The 14,080-nt window shown below is 31.7% G+C and overlaps 3 protein-coding genes across 6 annotated transcripts; 1 reads left to right on the top strand and 2 right to left on the bottom strand.

The window, feature by feature from the left end:
* Positions 1-32: 32 nt before the first annotated feature.
* On the bottom strand, positions 33-2,034 carry LOC116770317 (NADH-quinone oxidoreductase subunit B 2-like). Of its 2 annotated transcripts, none has more exons than XM_032661737.2 (4): positions 1,924-2,034; positions 1,459-1,769; positions 970-1,158; positions 33-590 (listed from the first exon to the last, which is right to left on the bottom strand). In XM_032661737.2, the coding sequence occupies exons 2-4, from the start codon at positions 1,761-1,763 to the stop codon at positions 452-454; spliced, it is 633 nt and encodes a 210-aa protein (XP_032517628.1). In that variant the 5' UTR covers positions 1,764-1,769; positions 1,924-2,034; the 3' UTR covers positions 33-451. The 2 variants fall into 2 exon arrangements, with proteins under 2 accessions (XP_032517628.1, XP_032517629.1); XM_032661738.2 differs by having other exon boundaries at positions 1,837-1,972.
* A 748-nt stretch (positions 2,035-2,782) lies between these two features.
* LOC116770392 (cell cycle checkpoint protein RAD17) lies at positions 2,783-5,972 on the top strand. Of its 3 annotated transcripts, XM_032661847.2 has the most exons (10): positions 2,783-2,917; positions 2,980-3,078; positions 3,148-3,442; positions 3,538-3,703; positions 3,774-3,902; positions 4,379-4,560; positions 4,625-4,786; positions 4,913-5,106; positions 5,576-5,697; positions 5,784-5,972. In XM_032661847.2, the coding sequence occupies exons 1-10, from the start codon at positions 2,900-2,902 to the stop codon at positions 5,881-5,883; spliced, it is 1,467 nt and encodes a 488-aa protein (XP_032517738.2). In that variant the 5' UTR covers positions 2,783-2,899; the 3' UTR covers positions 5,884-5,972. The 3 variants fall into 3 exon arrangements, with proteins under 3 accessions (XP_032517738.2, XP_061383754.1, XP_061383755.1); XM_061527770.1 differs by having other exon boundaries at positions 2,800-3,078; XM_061527771.1 differs by lacking the exon at positions 2,783-2,917 and having other exon boundaries at positions 2,981-3,078; positions 3,201-3,442.
* A 115-nt stretch (positions 5,973-6,087) lies between these two features.
* On the bottom strand, positions 6,088-9,889 carry LOC116770273 (RNA-binding protein with serine-rich domain 1-A-like). Its single transcript, XM_032661683.2, has 7 exons — positions 9,738-9,889; positions 9,547-9,654; positions 9,300-9,437; positions 8,982-9,128; positions 8,455-8,696; positions 7,906-8,023; positions 6,088-7,190 (listed from the first exon to the last, which is right to left on the bottom strand). Coding segments are annotated over exons 1-7 (879 nt in total). The 5' UTR covers positions 9,740-9,889; the 3' UTR covers positions 6,088-7,066.
* Between the last annotated feature and the right edge of the window lie 4,191 nt (positions 9,890-14,080).

Raw genomic sequence — 14,080 nt, forward strand, 5'->3', positions numbered from 1 at the left:
AACTAAAAAGGTAAAGTGAAATAATATACCACTGCTTTTATCTATTTCTATTTTCATTTACATGATTCTATGACAACTGTATTTGTTGAGTCTTCACAATATTTTGCTTAAATAATAATATTATATACAAAACAATTCTTTTTTTGGGTACGGTGATTTTTTTGGAAACAGGATAACACTAAAAATGATTTGACTTTTGTTCCATGCATGGGACCTCAAACCTATATTTTAGCACCTCGTAATAGAAGTAAAGTGATTTGTTACTTAAACATATTAGTTTTAATTGATGTAACTTTTTCACAAAAAGAAATACTCAAAGAGAATTTATGACGTGACTAATTACTTATTTATTGGGCACAAATATTATAGGGTTACCTTAAAAATTATTACGAGGCATTCGGAGGTCCCAAAATTATATATTGTGTAGGATTTTGCTTAATGTACAAGATCTTTACTTTCTGTACCATACTTGAACAGTTTTCATTCTCTTTACTTTCTTTTGCAATTGTAAAACACCGTACAACAAAGCTTCCGCAGTCGGTGGACAACCAGGAACATAAATGTCAACTGGCACAATACGATCACAACCTCTGAAAACAGAATGTTCGGTGGAGAATACAAATTTAGGCTATGATTTAATACAATGCAAATTTTTAACTACGAAATAATTAATAAATATTAGAAATGGGTGACAAGCATGTGCCAAAATAGTTCACATATAAAAAATAATAAAATATATAATATTAATACCTGATATAAATGATAATAGAAGGTGTAAAAAACTTAAAAAAATCAAAAAATATATATATATAAATTGAAATTTCAAATAGAGCATATTATATTAATAAGACAAAATAAGGAAATATAACCCTGTAATGTAAAATATTTTCATTTTAATAAGATTATTTTCATTGATATCAAATTAAAATTATTACCAAAAACATGGTAAAATATATTTAAATTTCTTACCTTACAACAGAATAAGAGTAGTGATAATATCCGCCACCGTTGGCACAACTTCCCATAGATATAACCCATCTGGGCTCGGGCATTTGATCATACACTTTCCTCAAAGCTGGAGCCATCTTGTTGGTTAAAGTACCAGCAACTATCATGACATCAGACTGACGAGGGGATGCTCGGAACACAACACCATATCTGAGAATAACGCGATTAATATCATTTATCAAATTGCATTGTAATTACTAATTATCAATACATTCGGCATTGTGAACAATTGGAAACGATAACTGCAGGGAATAGTTATAGGCTTATAAGTGTTTAATAATTATCAGGCATAAATATTGCTCAACTTAAGCAACATAAACATTTTCATTGAATATATATTGATTGTTACAAACTAAAGTATCTGATAACATTAGCTAATTTAATTATAACATTAAAACGTCATTACTGCATAGTCCTCAGCTGTGACAGAGACTATTCTTCGTAACTAACCTGTCCATATCATATCGGGGGGCTGCAATGTGCATCATCTCAACAGCGCAACAAGCTAATCCAAATGTCATGGGCCACATAGAACCCTTCCTTCCCCAATTCAATAAATCATCTAATCTTGCCACAGCATATTCTCCCGCATTACTGGTATCTTGGAAAGGAGAATATGGTCTATTTTCCTTAGGGTTTGGTGCCGGCAAATGAGTACGACGTACTTGTTCCACTACAGGCGTGAATGCACCTTTTTTTACTACAGACATAACTGTAGCCGGGGCTGCAGCCCCCAAAGCCTTGATAGCTTGCATCTTTTACTGAAAAGTACGCAGTTGTTAGAAAAATTGGATGTAACCCAAGATTTCTTGGATCCAGAATACGAACAAGGTAATATGGCTGTGGAAAACTTAATTTAGTATTGCAAACACAAAGTCATTTTATTACGTGCAGCACCAATTTTACAACATTTACCTTAAAATATAGAAAATATTGGATTTTACGTAACAAGGTGCATTTACTGAAAACGTCAATGTCAGATCATACTACGTCAAATTGAAAGGTACAAAATTTAGTGACGGATGAGTGTGAATTTAGATTTAAAATTAAAAATTCTCGATGATCCCACATTAAAAAATAAGCCATAACAGTTTCAGTATTGTTCTGCATTGTATAATTTGTTAATAGCAGTTACACCTATAATAAACGTTTTATTTATAATTGTGCCATTCTGAATGTAATATATTGTTGAAAAGATCTTCCAAACTTGTGAATTTACATGCAATGTGTCTTAAATATCTTTTCAACTTTTCACTATATATTGGGATAATTTCTAAATTGTATGACACCTCTCATATTAAAAGCTCTTGTACAGATTTCTAATATTAGTATAAGAAATATAGATCTTCAACTTGCTATTTCATATGTTGTGTGAGAATATTAATATCGTAGATAATATTTTGATATTAATAATATTTTTTCTGAAGTGCTTTTTATTTTTACTATTTATACCACCAAATGTATACTTTAGACTTTAGAGAATTAGTCAAAGCAATGAAATAAAATACACAAAAATAAAATTATATTTTTCGCATGTATGTCGAAATTTAGATTGACTTTTTCTTATATCGATTTTAAAACCTTTCTATTAAATTGTTAAATTAAAAAGGATGGCTTTTTACGTAGTTTCATATTTATGATTTATTAATAAGTTTTATTTTGAAATATACATGAATAAGTAATATCCATCATTTTATGTAAACTTTCATTACGATATTTCTGTTTTATAATTTAAATAATGCTGTAGGACTTATCCGAACGTGACAGACTACCATTTGCCAACGTCTAACGAGATTTAAAAACAATAACATATAACAGCTGTAAAGTGTAAACCTTATGCGAAAATAATCGTTATCGACGTGGTTATTAAACTTGAAGAACAAAATTAAATATGCTTAGACCTAGCAAGGTAATATGAAATGTAAGATACATAATAAATTTATAAAACATTTATTGTTTTTTGTTTCTCAGGGGAAAAAGTGGTTCAAACCCGTATTCGACTTAGATGATAATTTACCGGCAAAAAAAATTGCACTTGATTCGCCGAAAGTAAAAAGTCAAGACGACGTGGTGAGAGTTCAGTTTTTCTTTCTTATGTTTTCTGTATAACTATCATATCAATCAAAGCAATATTTTTAGAAAAATCTACAATTTGCAAGTAATACAAATATTTTTAACAATGTTCGAGACAGTAATTGGATGAAAAATTTTGATCCCGTAAATATAGAGGATCTAGCAGTTAACAATAAAAAAGTACTCGAACTTGAAGAATGGATGAAGAATACTTGTTTGAAAAGCAACAACAATATACTACTTTTGTCTGGCCCGGTGGGTTGTGGAAAAACTGCGAGTATTCAGACACTGGCTTCCAAATATAACATAAAGATCACAGAATGGATAACACCCCTAGATATTGAATATCCTTCTGAATATGGTACCTTTACTGATTATTTTCATATGTGAATGCAAAGAGTAATAATAGCTTATAGTTAATAAGTCAAACTACTAAAAATGTATTTCATATTGCAGGAGAATATGAATTCAAAGAGCCACAAACAAAAAAGTTCCTAGAATTTATTATCAATTCTGCAAATTTCACGTCATTGGTAGATAATAACAGTTGCAAGTTGGTCCTTGTTGAGGATTTTCCAAATATCTTTATGAGAACTCCCGCTGAGTTTACGGAAGTGTTGACGTATGTGTTGATGTATACCAACAAGCTTGCAATATTAAACACTGTCACTAATTCCTGCTATTTCTTTTAGTCAGTATAAACAGAGAGCGAAATCTCCAATTGTGTTTATATGTTCGGAATCACACACTGATACTAAAAACACATCTTTTAACCTGTTTTCTTCAAGTTTAAAGGAACAGTTTCAAATTCATCATATCATGTAAGTATACATACACTTTTACTCTTAAATATTCTTATTGATTGTCCGGAAGAGATCACTCTTTAGTGATAAAGACAGCAAGATTGTACATTTTTATCTACTTTAGTACTAACAGCTGTTAATTTAAGAGTGAACAAAATTATTATTATTACTATTACATAAGATATGTTAGTTACCGAGTTTGTTTTTCAACCACTTTACTTAGAATATTTAAAAAGTGTTGGTACTTGGTTTTGGTTTTCCGTAATCGTTACACCATAAGTAAGTTCTTCAACTTTAAATATCGATTTAAAGTTAGAACTCCATAAATTATTAAAATATTAGTATTGTATCACATCTTTTAAGTATTGCATGTTGTCTTATATACATCATATGTTGATGCTTTATAGTGTAAATATTTTCTGAAATAGTAAAAAAATATTTTTACTGAATTCTGTTTAAGTATAATTCATGGCATTTAGTTAAATTTTTTTTAGGTTTAATGCGGTTACATTAACAGGATTAAAAGCAGCTCTTAAAAGGGCATCTGCTATCATGAATAGTAAATTCAGTTCAACATATAATAATCCAACCAATGAAATTATAGATTCAGTTGTAAATTCATCGGGAGGTGATGTCAGATCAGCAATATTAAATCTGCACTTTGCTTGTTTAAAAGGTAAACTTACTTATATCGCTTGAAAGTAATACAGAGTAAAATAAATATTATTATTTTTTACCAGGTTCTACATGTAACTTGGAGACCAGCATAATAAAAGAAAAGGAAAGCAAATCTAAAACAACAACCAGAAGGAAAAAGAATGTGTCAAATAAGTTTATGACATTAGGGAAAGATCAAACAGTTAGTATATTACACGGAGTAGGCAGAGTCTTAAATCCTAAAGGTGTGTGAAAATTTTTATTTATTTCTCTTTAAAAATGTGTATACACATAGCAAATTACTTGTATGATATTTATTTGCTAGGATATTTAATCTGATGTCTTAAACAAAACGTCTTATTTTTTACTAGAAACTGTGACAGAAAATGGACACAAGACATTAACACATAATCCGAAGGACATTATTGAGCAATTTTTAAGTCATCCATCCTCATTCGTGAACTTCCTCCATGAGAATTATCTGCCGCATTTCTCTGGCACTTATGACGTTGATGAGGCTGCCACAGCATTAAGTAATGCTGACTGTATGTTGGCTGAATGGAGGGTAAATATTCACACACACACATATAAATATATATATATATTTATATATATCTTGTTTGAGTCTTTAGAGGAAGTGAAATTAGTTTAATATGAGTTGTTTCTTTAATCATGTATTTCAGAGGAACCTCGAAATCTGGTATTATAAATGTAGCCTTTTAGTGTGGTCAATTTTTATTATAATTAATAATGCTTTAAGTTATAACTCATTAAATAATAACTTTCGAAAAAGAGTAGAATAATGTTTCTAAGTTTCAATTTTACATTGCATATTTTTAAAACCCCAAATTGATTATTAGTCCCCTTTGACAATTTCTGCATTAATAAAGCAAATTTAATAACATTAAAATTGTCAAGTGTCTAACTCATTGCTATTTTAACAAGATCACATGCATGTTACTAAAATAACCTTGCTCAAAGGCTTAATCTGTCCGGTAAGGTTTTAAATAATTTGTTTTTATATTATTTTTAAGGAACAAATTTGTCAAGAGTATGGTTTATATACAGCTGTATCCGGACTTATGTTGGCTAACAAATCACCTGTTCCGGCTTGGAATCCTGTGAGAGGACCAAAAAACATGAAAGTTATTTATCCGTAAGTTGTTTGAAATCTTCATATTATAATTTAATTTTTTATGCTAATATATATATACATATATATGTAAACTGTATTTGTTTCAGAACACTTCAGGAATTATCTTTGTTAGATCCCAATGTCTTGTATAAGGGGAAGACACTTGTGACAGACTACTCGACATACCATAAGATTATAAGCAGTTGAAACTAACCAAATAAATATCATAAGTTATTTTTTACTTATTAGTCCAATTACATTAGATAATGTATTGAAAATAAAACAATATATTATTACCATTAACTTTTAATACAATCGCACTCAAACATAGTTTATTAGAAAAATATAAAATTTGTCACTTGACATTTGTAACAGGAACAATAGATCTGGGAATCAAATAAAAAAAAATAATTCGTTTCGGAATTTATAAACAAAATCCATTTATTGTTACAAAACAAATTACTAAGATACATAAATCACTGCACTGTCATAATACGTCTAGTTTATTTTGCACTGATCACTCACTCTGGTCAGTTTCCATTTTGCAAGCTTTTATAACAAGAAACAAATAATTAAATCATCAAGTCAATGTTCCTATTGTAATTAATTTACCATATTTACAAAATCATACTTACCTCTTCCGGCCCTCATTTGACTATAAAACTAATCTGTGTATTGACTGTATACTCACCTATAAGTATCTGGAATGTCGGGTGTGATGTGTGAATCTGTTGACTTCAGTTTTAGGGTACAGTGGATTTCATTAATAACGACTTTTTGGTTACAGCGACGTCAAACTTACGTCCCTTGAATTTAAAGCATACTTTCGTATGAAACTCTTTCGGTAATAGCGACTTCTGATATAGCGTTTATTTCGGGTATAGCGACTTGTTTTTATAAACCATTTGTGACAAATTCCTAGAAATCCCCTATGAACATTGCGACTGAGTCGGCAAAAGCACCAAAAAACATTCATAAAACTATTGAGCTTTTTTATTCTTTGTTTAAATTTGTAGATGGTCAAGTAAATGCTTTGTTTGCATGTAGAATTGCTTAGCACATACAGGAAGTTAAAATTATGAATCGGTTAGCTAGCAAATTCCAGTGAGTAAAAAATGTTTCTCAAGCTTCCAAATATGGCTCCAAGACGTATTTTTACTGTTATAGAAAAAGTGGACATTACTTCGAGACTGAAAAATGGAGAAAACAGTGTTGATCTGTGTAAACAATTTGAGGTCTCACATTCTACAATATCAACAATGTGGAAAAACTGGAGTGAAGAAATACACTGTCTATTGTTTCATATTGTCAAGTCAGGACTGTATATCAGTGTTATTGTTGTATGTGGCAGTGTGTATCGTAATAAGGGCATAAGCATGTGTGTGTATGTCTACCGGGAGGAAGATGAGGAGGACCTTGAGCGTCGTCTGCGGGGGGCGACGCGCGGGGAACGTGATCGAGACCGACGACGACGAGGAGGAGAGCGACGCCGCGGAGGACTACGACGACGGTACCTGAGGTTGAAGTACATACATACATTATTATATAACATAATTAAGGTCCGGGGGGTGTAGGGATTCCGATGGCGGGCGGGCGTTCTGATACACTAGGTCAGCTTCTCCCAAAGTGGTGATAACGAACTTTGTGGGCGCTGCAGGCCTAAAGAGAGTTCTTGTTACTATGAACTAAATATTTACTATGTAATACAAAAATGAAGTTAGTCTTTGATTAACAGTTAAACTATGAATATGCGCTTATAAATATTTTATGCATATTTGTCACACACTGGTGGGACAGCATTCATTCATATAAAATAGCTTTAAAATAATGTAGTATAGCTTCACCGTTCACGTAACATGGCAAGGTTTTAGCGTAGTGGGGATAAGTTTGCGCACGTACACTGAGTGCAACAAAAAGTGATCACTTTTGATGCTTATCATTTATCAATAACAAAAACTGTTAACGTCAACAAAAACAGTGGGTCCAATGTAAGTGATCGCAAGTGTACTCGGAAGCGAACATCCAATCACGCGCACGGCATCGTGCCGTCACATTCCCCGCTTCCCGCATCATAACTATGACACCTAAAAATCGTATTCCTCGCATCTATGGTCTCTTGTCAAGATACGTGCCGGCTTCTATTTTTTATTAAGTTGCTATTTTGGTCTCTCTTTTAATCGAGTATTATAAAGGTTCGTGTGCATTATATAAATAATATAATGTACTAACCGTGGTGGGGAGTGTCGTCTCGGCGGAGCGTGTCGTGGCGGCGGACGAGGCGAAGGCCGTCTCGGACGGGACGGCACCAACACGGGCGCCGCTGTGATCTCTTGACCGTCGATCTGACCTACAATATTATAATAAATTTATTTACAACTTAATTTAATATAATCATTATAACTTAAGACAGAATCGGTGACCACTGATTAATGAGAAACTCAACGGATGCTTATTATATTGGATCGTATATTTTATGTTAAGATAGAATTATACAAATAAATCTAATGTTTGTTACGGAATAACTTCAATGTCAGCAATTTCATTAACATTTTGTGTCGTGTATCTTCAGTATAGAAATACACGTCCTTTCATTATGTACACACTTCTAAATGGTTTGAATTGATTTTAATGATATTTGGCAAGTAGTCAAGTGTATTTCCAGTATAAAATGTATGTTGTATGAAACATATTTACTTTCGGACAAGACCTGATTATTCACTTAATGAGCCAGATAATATTTTATTAGTTTAAATTATTTAACTTGGAAACAATGTTTACCTCCATCCATATGCTTCATAGCGTTTTCGGCTTCATCGGGGTTGCTGAATTCCACATAAGCATACCCTCGCCCATTATGAGGATGCAGTCTGTCCATGGGAAACTCCACAGCTTTTACGGTGCCATAAGTTGAGAAGATTTCATGAATATGATCTCTGCTTACATTTAATGTTAGACGTCCTATATGTATTCTAGTGGGACGCGGGGGTGGTGAACGTTCACGTTTTTTACGACCTGGTGACCTAGAAGAATATATTTTTAAAGATAATTATTAAAAAATTATTTGTAGCAATAGAATATTTAGTGAGCCCAAGATCTATTGTATTGTAATTACTACAACTATATTTTATAACATGACAGTGATGTTCAGGAATATTTGAAATTATTACAACTGATTATATATTATAGCATTGTTGTGATAGTAATGCAACACGAGTTACATTTTTAAAGGGAACTTAATTTATTCTATGAACTGAGTATCACAAATAAATTATATCAAATAAAATTAAGTAAAAACACAACAGTACCTTTCATGTTTCTCTTTATTTTTGACCTTGTCATTAGCTGATGGTGGTGCTAATTTTTTTTTATCACTCAGAGGTGATCTATCTCTCGCCTTATCCCTATCAGCTCCCTCCCTTCTATCTTTAACTGGACTTTTGTTTGGTGAAATCCTATAAATGATAGAACAATGTGTATAAATAATGACTATACATGTATTTCATCTCTTCTTGCTAGTTGACTTCATTTTGTGGTGTTTCAATTTACTTTTTTGGTAATGCTAAGCCATAAATTTAGTTCTATAATTATCTTATTTATTAATATGATATGTAGCAGGTTCTTACTTTTTCTTAGCTCTGGATCTATCATTGTTACTGCTACTGCTGCTGGACGAGCTGGAACTTGAAGAAGATCGTGACGAGCTACCAGAACTACTTGATGATGAACGCGATGAAGACCTGGACGAACTACTTTCCGAAGAACTGGAATATATTTATATAAAAATGTATATAGACCGTGTACGAGAAGCCGCATAACCTATTTTAGTACAAATTCTCAAACGTTAAACTAAAACTTTTAAAATATAAGCACCTTCCACTACTTTCACTACTGCTGGATCCCGAATCACCTTTTTTCTTTTTATCCTTTGGTTTCTTCTTTTCTTTTTCCGATGTAACTGAAGGAGATTTGTTTCGTGCCCTGTATATACAAAAACATTAAACTTTGATAAAAAAAACGGTTTGTGTCGAATATCTTCACAATATATATAAGGAAAAACGTACATTGTGTCTACTATAAAATATTCACTATAACGAATACGGAATAAATAGAATTATATTTCAATCACCAGACCGCACTTTACTGTTCACACAGATAACAAATATATAATCCGCCATTTTGAGGCGTCAGTTAAAATGTTACCAGTTATCATTTGAAGGACTACTAGCGATTTGATAATATATGTATATACATATTTGTAAAATAATACAATAAAAGTCTTACAAACTTAAACCTATGTGGTATTGAGTAAAAATTTTTTTCTTCATTAATAAACGTCCACATAGTAAAAAGTACAACAATCTTATTAAAAAATTGTACAATGTAAAAATACACTTAAATAATAGGAAAAGGAATGTTAAAGATATATATATGTTTTTTAATACAAACAAAAAGCATAAAATTGACTATCCCAGCAAAGTCTTCATATGTCTATTTTTGCAACTTTTTATTTTACCCGAAATTTCTATTTTTTCTTTCAGTGCCAAAACAAATTAAGCAAAATGTTTCCACTTTTAAATATTCTGACTGATCTCGATTCCACTTATCACATTTTAAATTGTCATTGTAATCAACACTTTCTTAATTAATGGGTTATAAATATTACTTTTCTTAATCTTTCTAATTTATTGTTTTTTAGTTGTAGTCTTTTAATTGGATTCTTTTTGTATTACTATTTTGTCTCATAAAATTGTCTTTTTTATAGTTTTTAATTAATATCTTTATATTATTTTTTCTGGTTTTTTGTTCTCGTATCATGAAATATTTCTAATTATTAATTTAATACGTAGTATTTTTGATATTTTTTTTGTATTTTTATATTTTTCTACACTCGTAGAGAAAGGGACAAATTTTCACTGGTATTATTGACGCGTAAATTTACTTTCTTTCTTCTAAGATGTGTAAATAAAATTGTCCTTGACCTGTGAACATTTATCAATTGATGATAAGGGCTCACCTGGTATCAGAAGGATAAACTTTTTATAGTAATTGTATTCAGATTGAACTGAAAAGTACTAAAGTAAGCATTTAATATTAAATAAAAATTACTAATCAGCTTTATAATCTAAAGACTTAATAATAACAATAATGCCACTAGAGAACGTTTCGTCTTAATTAACATATTATTCAAATTATAATTTTTATTAAACATATTATGTATTGAGTATAATTTTTATAAAGTAGAATAAAATGAGATTAATGATGAATGCAGGTTTGTTTATCTGTGTTCCCTCGGATGTCAAACAGTTCAGAATCTCAATTAGATGGGTACATGAACGGTTTTTTTAATTCAACAATGTTAAGTTCACGTTCTAATAATATGTTCGTATATATTTGATAACCTTTTGAAATATTAATGTTAAGCTAGAAATAATTTATTCATTTAATTTTTTCAAAGCATACCTATTGTGCCAATAAAAAATATATATTATGATCAAAGAATTTGGTTTCTATGTAAACACCATCTGTCATAATATTAAAGTTTTTATTTTTTTGATAGATCTGTCTTCCAAATCGTAGAAACTTAATGACTTTTAAATAATAAAATTTATAATCTATAAAGCAAAACCATCTCGTATCTTTATCGATAACATCAATATTGTTTTAATATCAGATATTGAGCACCGAAAGCTATCAGCCCCTCGCTGTGTTACACGTCCGAGGCATTAGTGATGCTGAGAGACCGTGTCGCGGACACAGTGACCTCATGTGCAATATAAAATTAACAATTTTAATTGATACTGTTTATTTCTTATATTATCTATTATCATATTATTATATACTTTCCACTAATAGAATTGAATCGTTATAAAAAATAATTATAAATTAAGCACAGGTCACTTTGTTTATGTCAAAAAGGTTTTGTCTTATTTTTGTTTATACATATTACAATAGCTTTGGTTTACATTTATTATCTACATTACATAAATTTAAGAAAAGAGGTCACGAGGGATCATAAATTAGACTTAGTTTATGAGGAAAGGAAAAGCTGTTGAAGGTCAAATGGAGGCCTCCCGAAAAACGCATTTGTCCGAAGGTTGCAATTCTAACCCGATAATAGTAATAGTGTCCTTAGGATAGCTATAAAAACCGAATGTTTGATATGCTTTGTTTCCTAACATTTGTTCTATGTTATCAGGCCTCACATAGGGTATTAAGGGTTATATTTAAACTTTTTTAGTTATGAAGAAATGAGAGATACAATTTCCGATTATTAAAATATTAAAGTACTTTTTTAATAAAAGTTTTGGTACTTACAAAACTCTTGGCGCAACAATCTTATAGGTTCACCGAACGTTTTCTACCTCATGAATTTTTAAATCATAAATGAAATGGCGAATATTTTGTGACTATTATTTTTGGATTTTTGAAAGAACCGAGTATCCGATGTCGTGGTGGCCTGGAGGTGAAAGATCCGCCTCTCATAGGTGGGGGCGCGGGTTCGAAACCTGGCAAGAACCAATGTGATCTTTTCCGAATCATATGTACTTTCTAAGAGTATTTAGACACCACTGACGAACGGTGAAGGAAAACATCGTGAGGAAACCTGGTCTTATAATTTCAAATTATAAGATCGAAATCGCCAACCCGTCTTGAGCAACCGTAGTAATTAATGCTTTAACCTTCTCCATGTGAGAAGAGGCCTTTGCTCAGCAGTCGGCTCCTATAGGCTGATGATGATGATGATGATCCTATGCAAGTGTAAGATTATCTACTATAAGAATTTCCTGGCGATATACGAAGTCAATGCATGTAGCTGTTAGTGAGGAGCCCCGGAGGCCGGACCAGAAATGTTAACAATACTTTGCATTGAGATACGCCTGTGTTCTGGGGTAAAAAAAAAAAGTATTTAGATGCTACTTGATACCCATTTTAATTCGGGGTTATTTAAGGTTTACATTGAAATTTATTCCAAAACACAATCTCTTGCGATGCCTTTGGTTAATGATAAGTTAATTCTCTGCTAAATAGTCTAATGCCTGTGTAGTGATAATATCCTCTATAACTTTTGAGAGCAGAGCGGTAATCACGATGGCCGTCTCATTTGATATATTAAGTCCTAGATTTGCAGCGCTCTGCATGAATTGCACGATGTGCATAAAATTCTTTGACCATTATCTGTATGGTGAATCTTTTGCAGTCACAATTTACTTACGTTTCATTGGGTTTATCAGACGTAGTAGGGAAACTTACTGATGTAGCTCTCTTCCGCTTTGTCGAGAGATAAAAAAAATAACAAGTTGCTAAAAAACGCTTTTTTTTGTTTAGAGGTAGTTTGCACCTTTTCTTAAGGTATATTATCTTTTCTCTCATTCCAGTTAGAGCCCTAACTCACGTCCTCTATTGTCCCATGTCTCATCATCCTGTACAAAACTTATCTAATTAAAACTGTGGTAGATCCAGCTCGGGTCGAAAAAATTAATATGTAGCCAGGGTGGTTTAAGGGAAAGATCAAGAGGACTATGACAGAAATAGTAAGACTGACTTGGTCCTTTCAAGATGGTAGTGGACGGTATTCAAGTTACAATGTAATATCTCCGTACAGTCTACACAAAGAGAAGAGCTGCTCTTGATTATTTTTTCTAGCTTTCGATCTGACTATAAATGAATGTGTAAAACAGTGACAAAGTAGGTTGTTACTTCTAATGTCAACCCCCAACAAAGTGTATATTATATATAGGACTGATCCAGTTTCATGTATAGTTGGCATGGGAGACTAAAGAGACCTCCTTTCCACCCGCGGTACAAAGTTCAGTTGATACAGAACAAACCTTTACTTTCAGAGAAAGAAAAGATAGTATAAAGGAATAAGCAACCCGATGTCTCACTCCTCGGCTGAAACAAAATACACAGCGTAATCTCACGTTGAGTGTTGGTGAGGCGTCATCTATTGAGCTAGCACATAAGCGGAATAGTCAAAACAATACAGTTATGCTTTATCACTTTAACGCAACCATAGATTTACAAATATTATCAAACTGAATGAATGAAAAAATCATATGTATTTATTCATTAACAAATAAGTAAATACATATTTTCTTCAGACCAAACAAAAAACATTTTATTTCGTTTTAGATTTATAAATTTTTTTGAAAGTGTCAATAACTGGAACGAATGGGCCGGCAAAGCGACTTGAAATACGAGTGAAACTTTTATACTTTTTCTAGCTCCTAGAATTTTGGACTTTCAGTCCGATCAGTTATCAAAAAAAAGCGGATGTTACTTTTACTAATTAATAGTAGTCCACTTCGTAAGAGGCATCACTAACATTGGCCGAGATAACTAGCCTATCGTTCTTTGTTCCTATATGAAATGCCTGCAAAGGAAAAATATGTTTTGATACAAA

Source organism: Danaus plexippus (assembly GCF_018135715.1).
Source record: "Danaus plexippus chromosome 13 unlocalized genomic scaffold, MEX_DaPlex mxdp_15, whole genome shotgun sequence".
NCBI classification, from domain to species: domain Eukaryota; kingdom Metazoa; phylum Arthropoda; class Insecta; order Lepidoptera; family Nymphalidae; genus Danaus; species Danaus plexippus.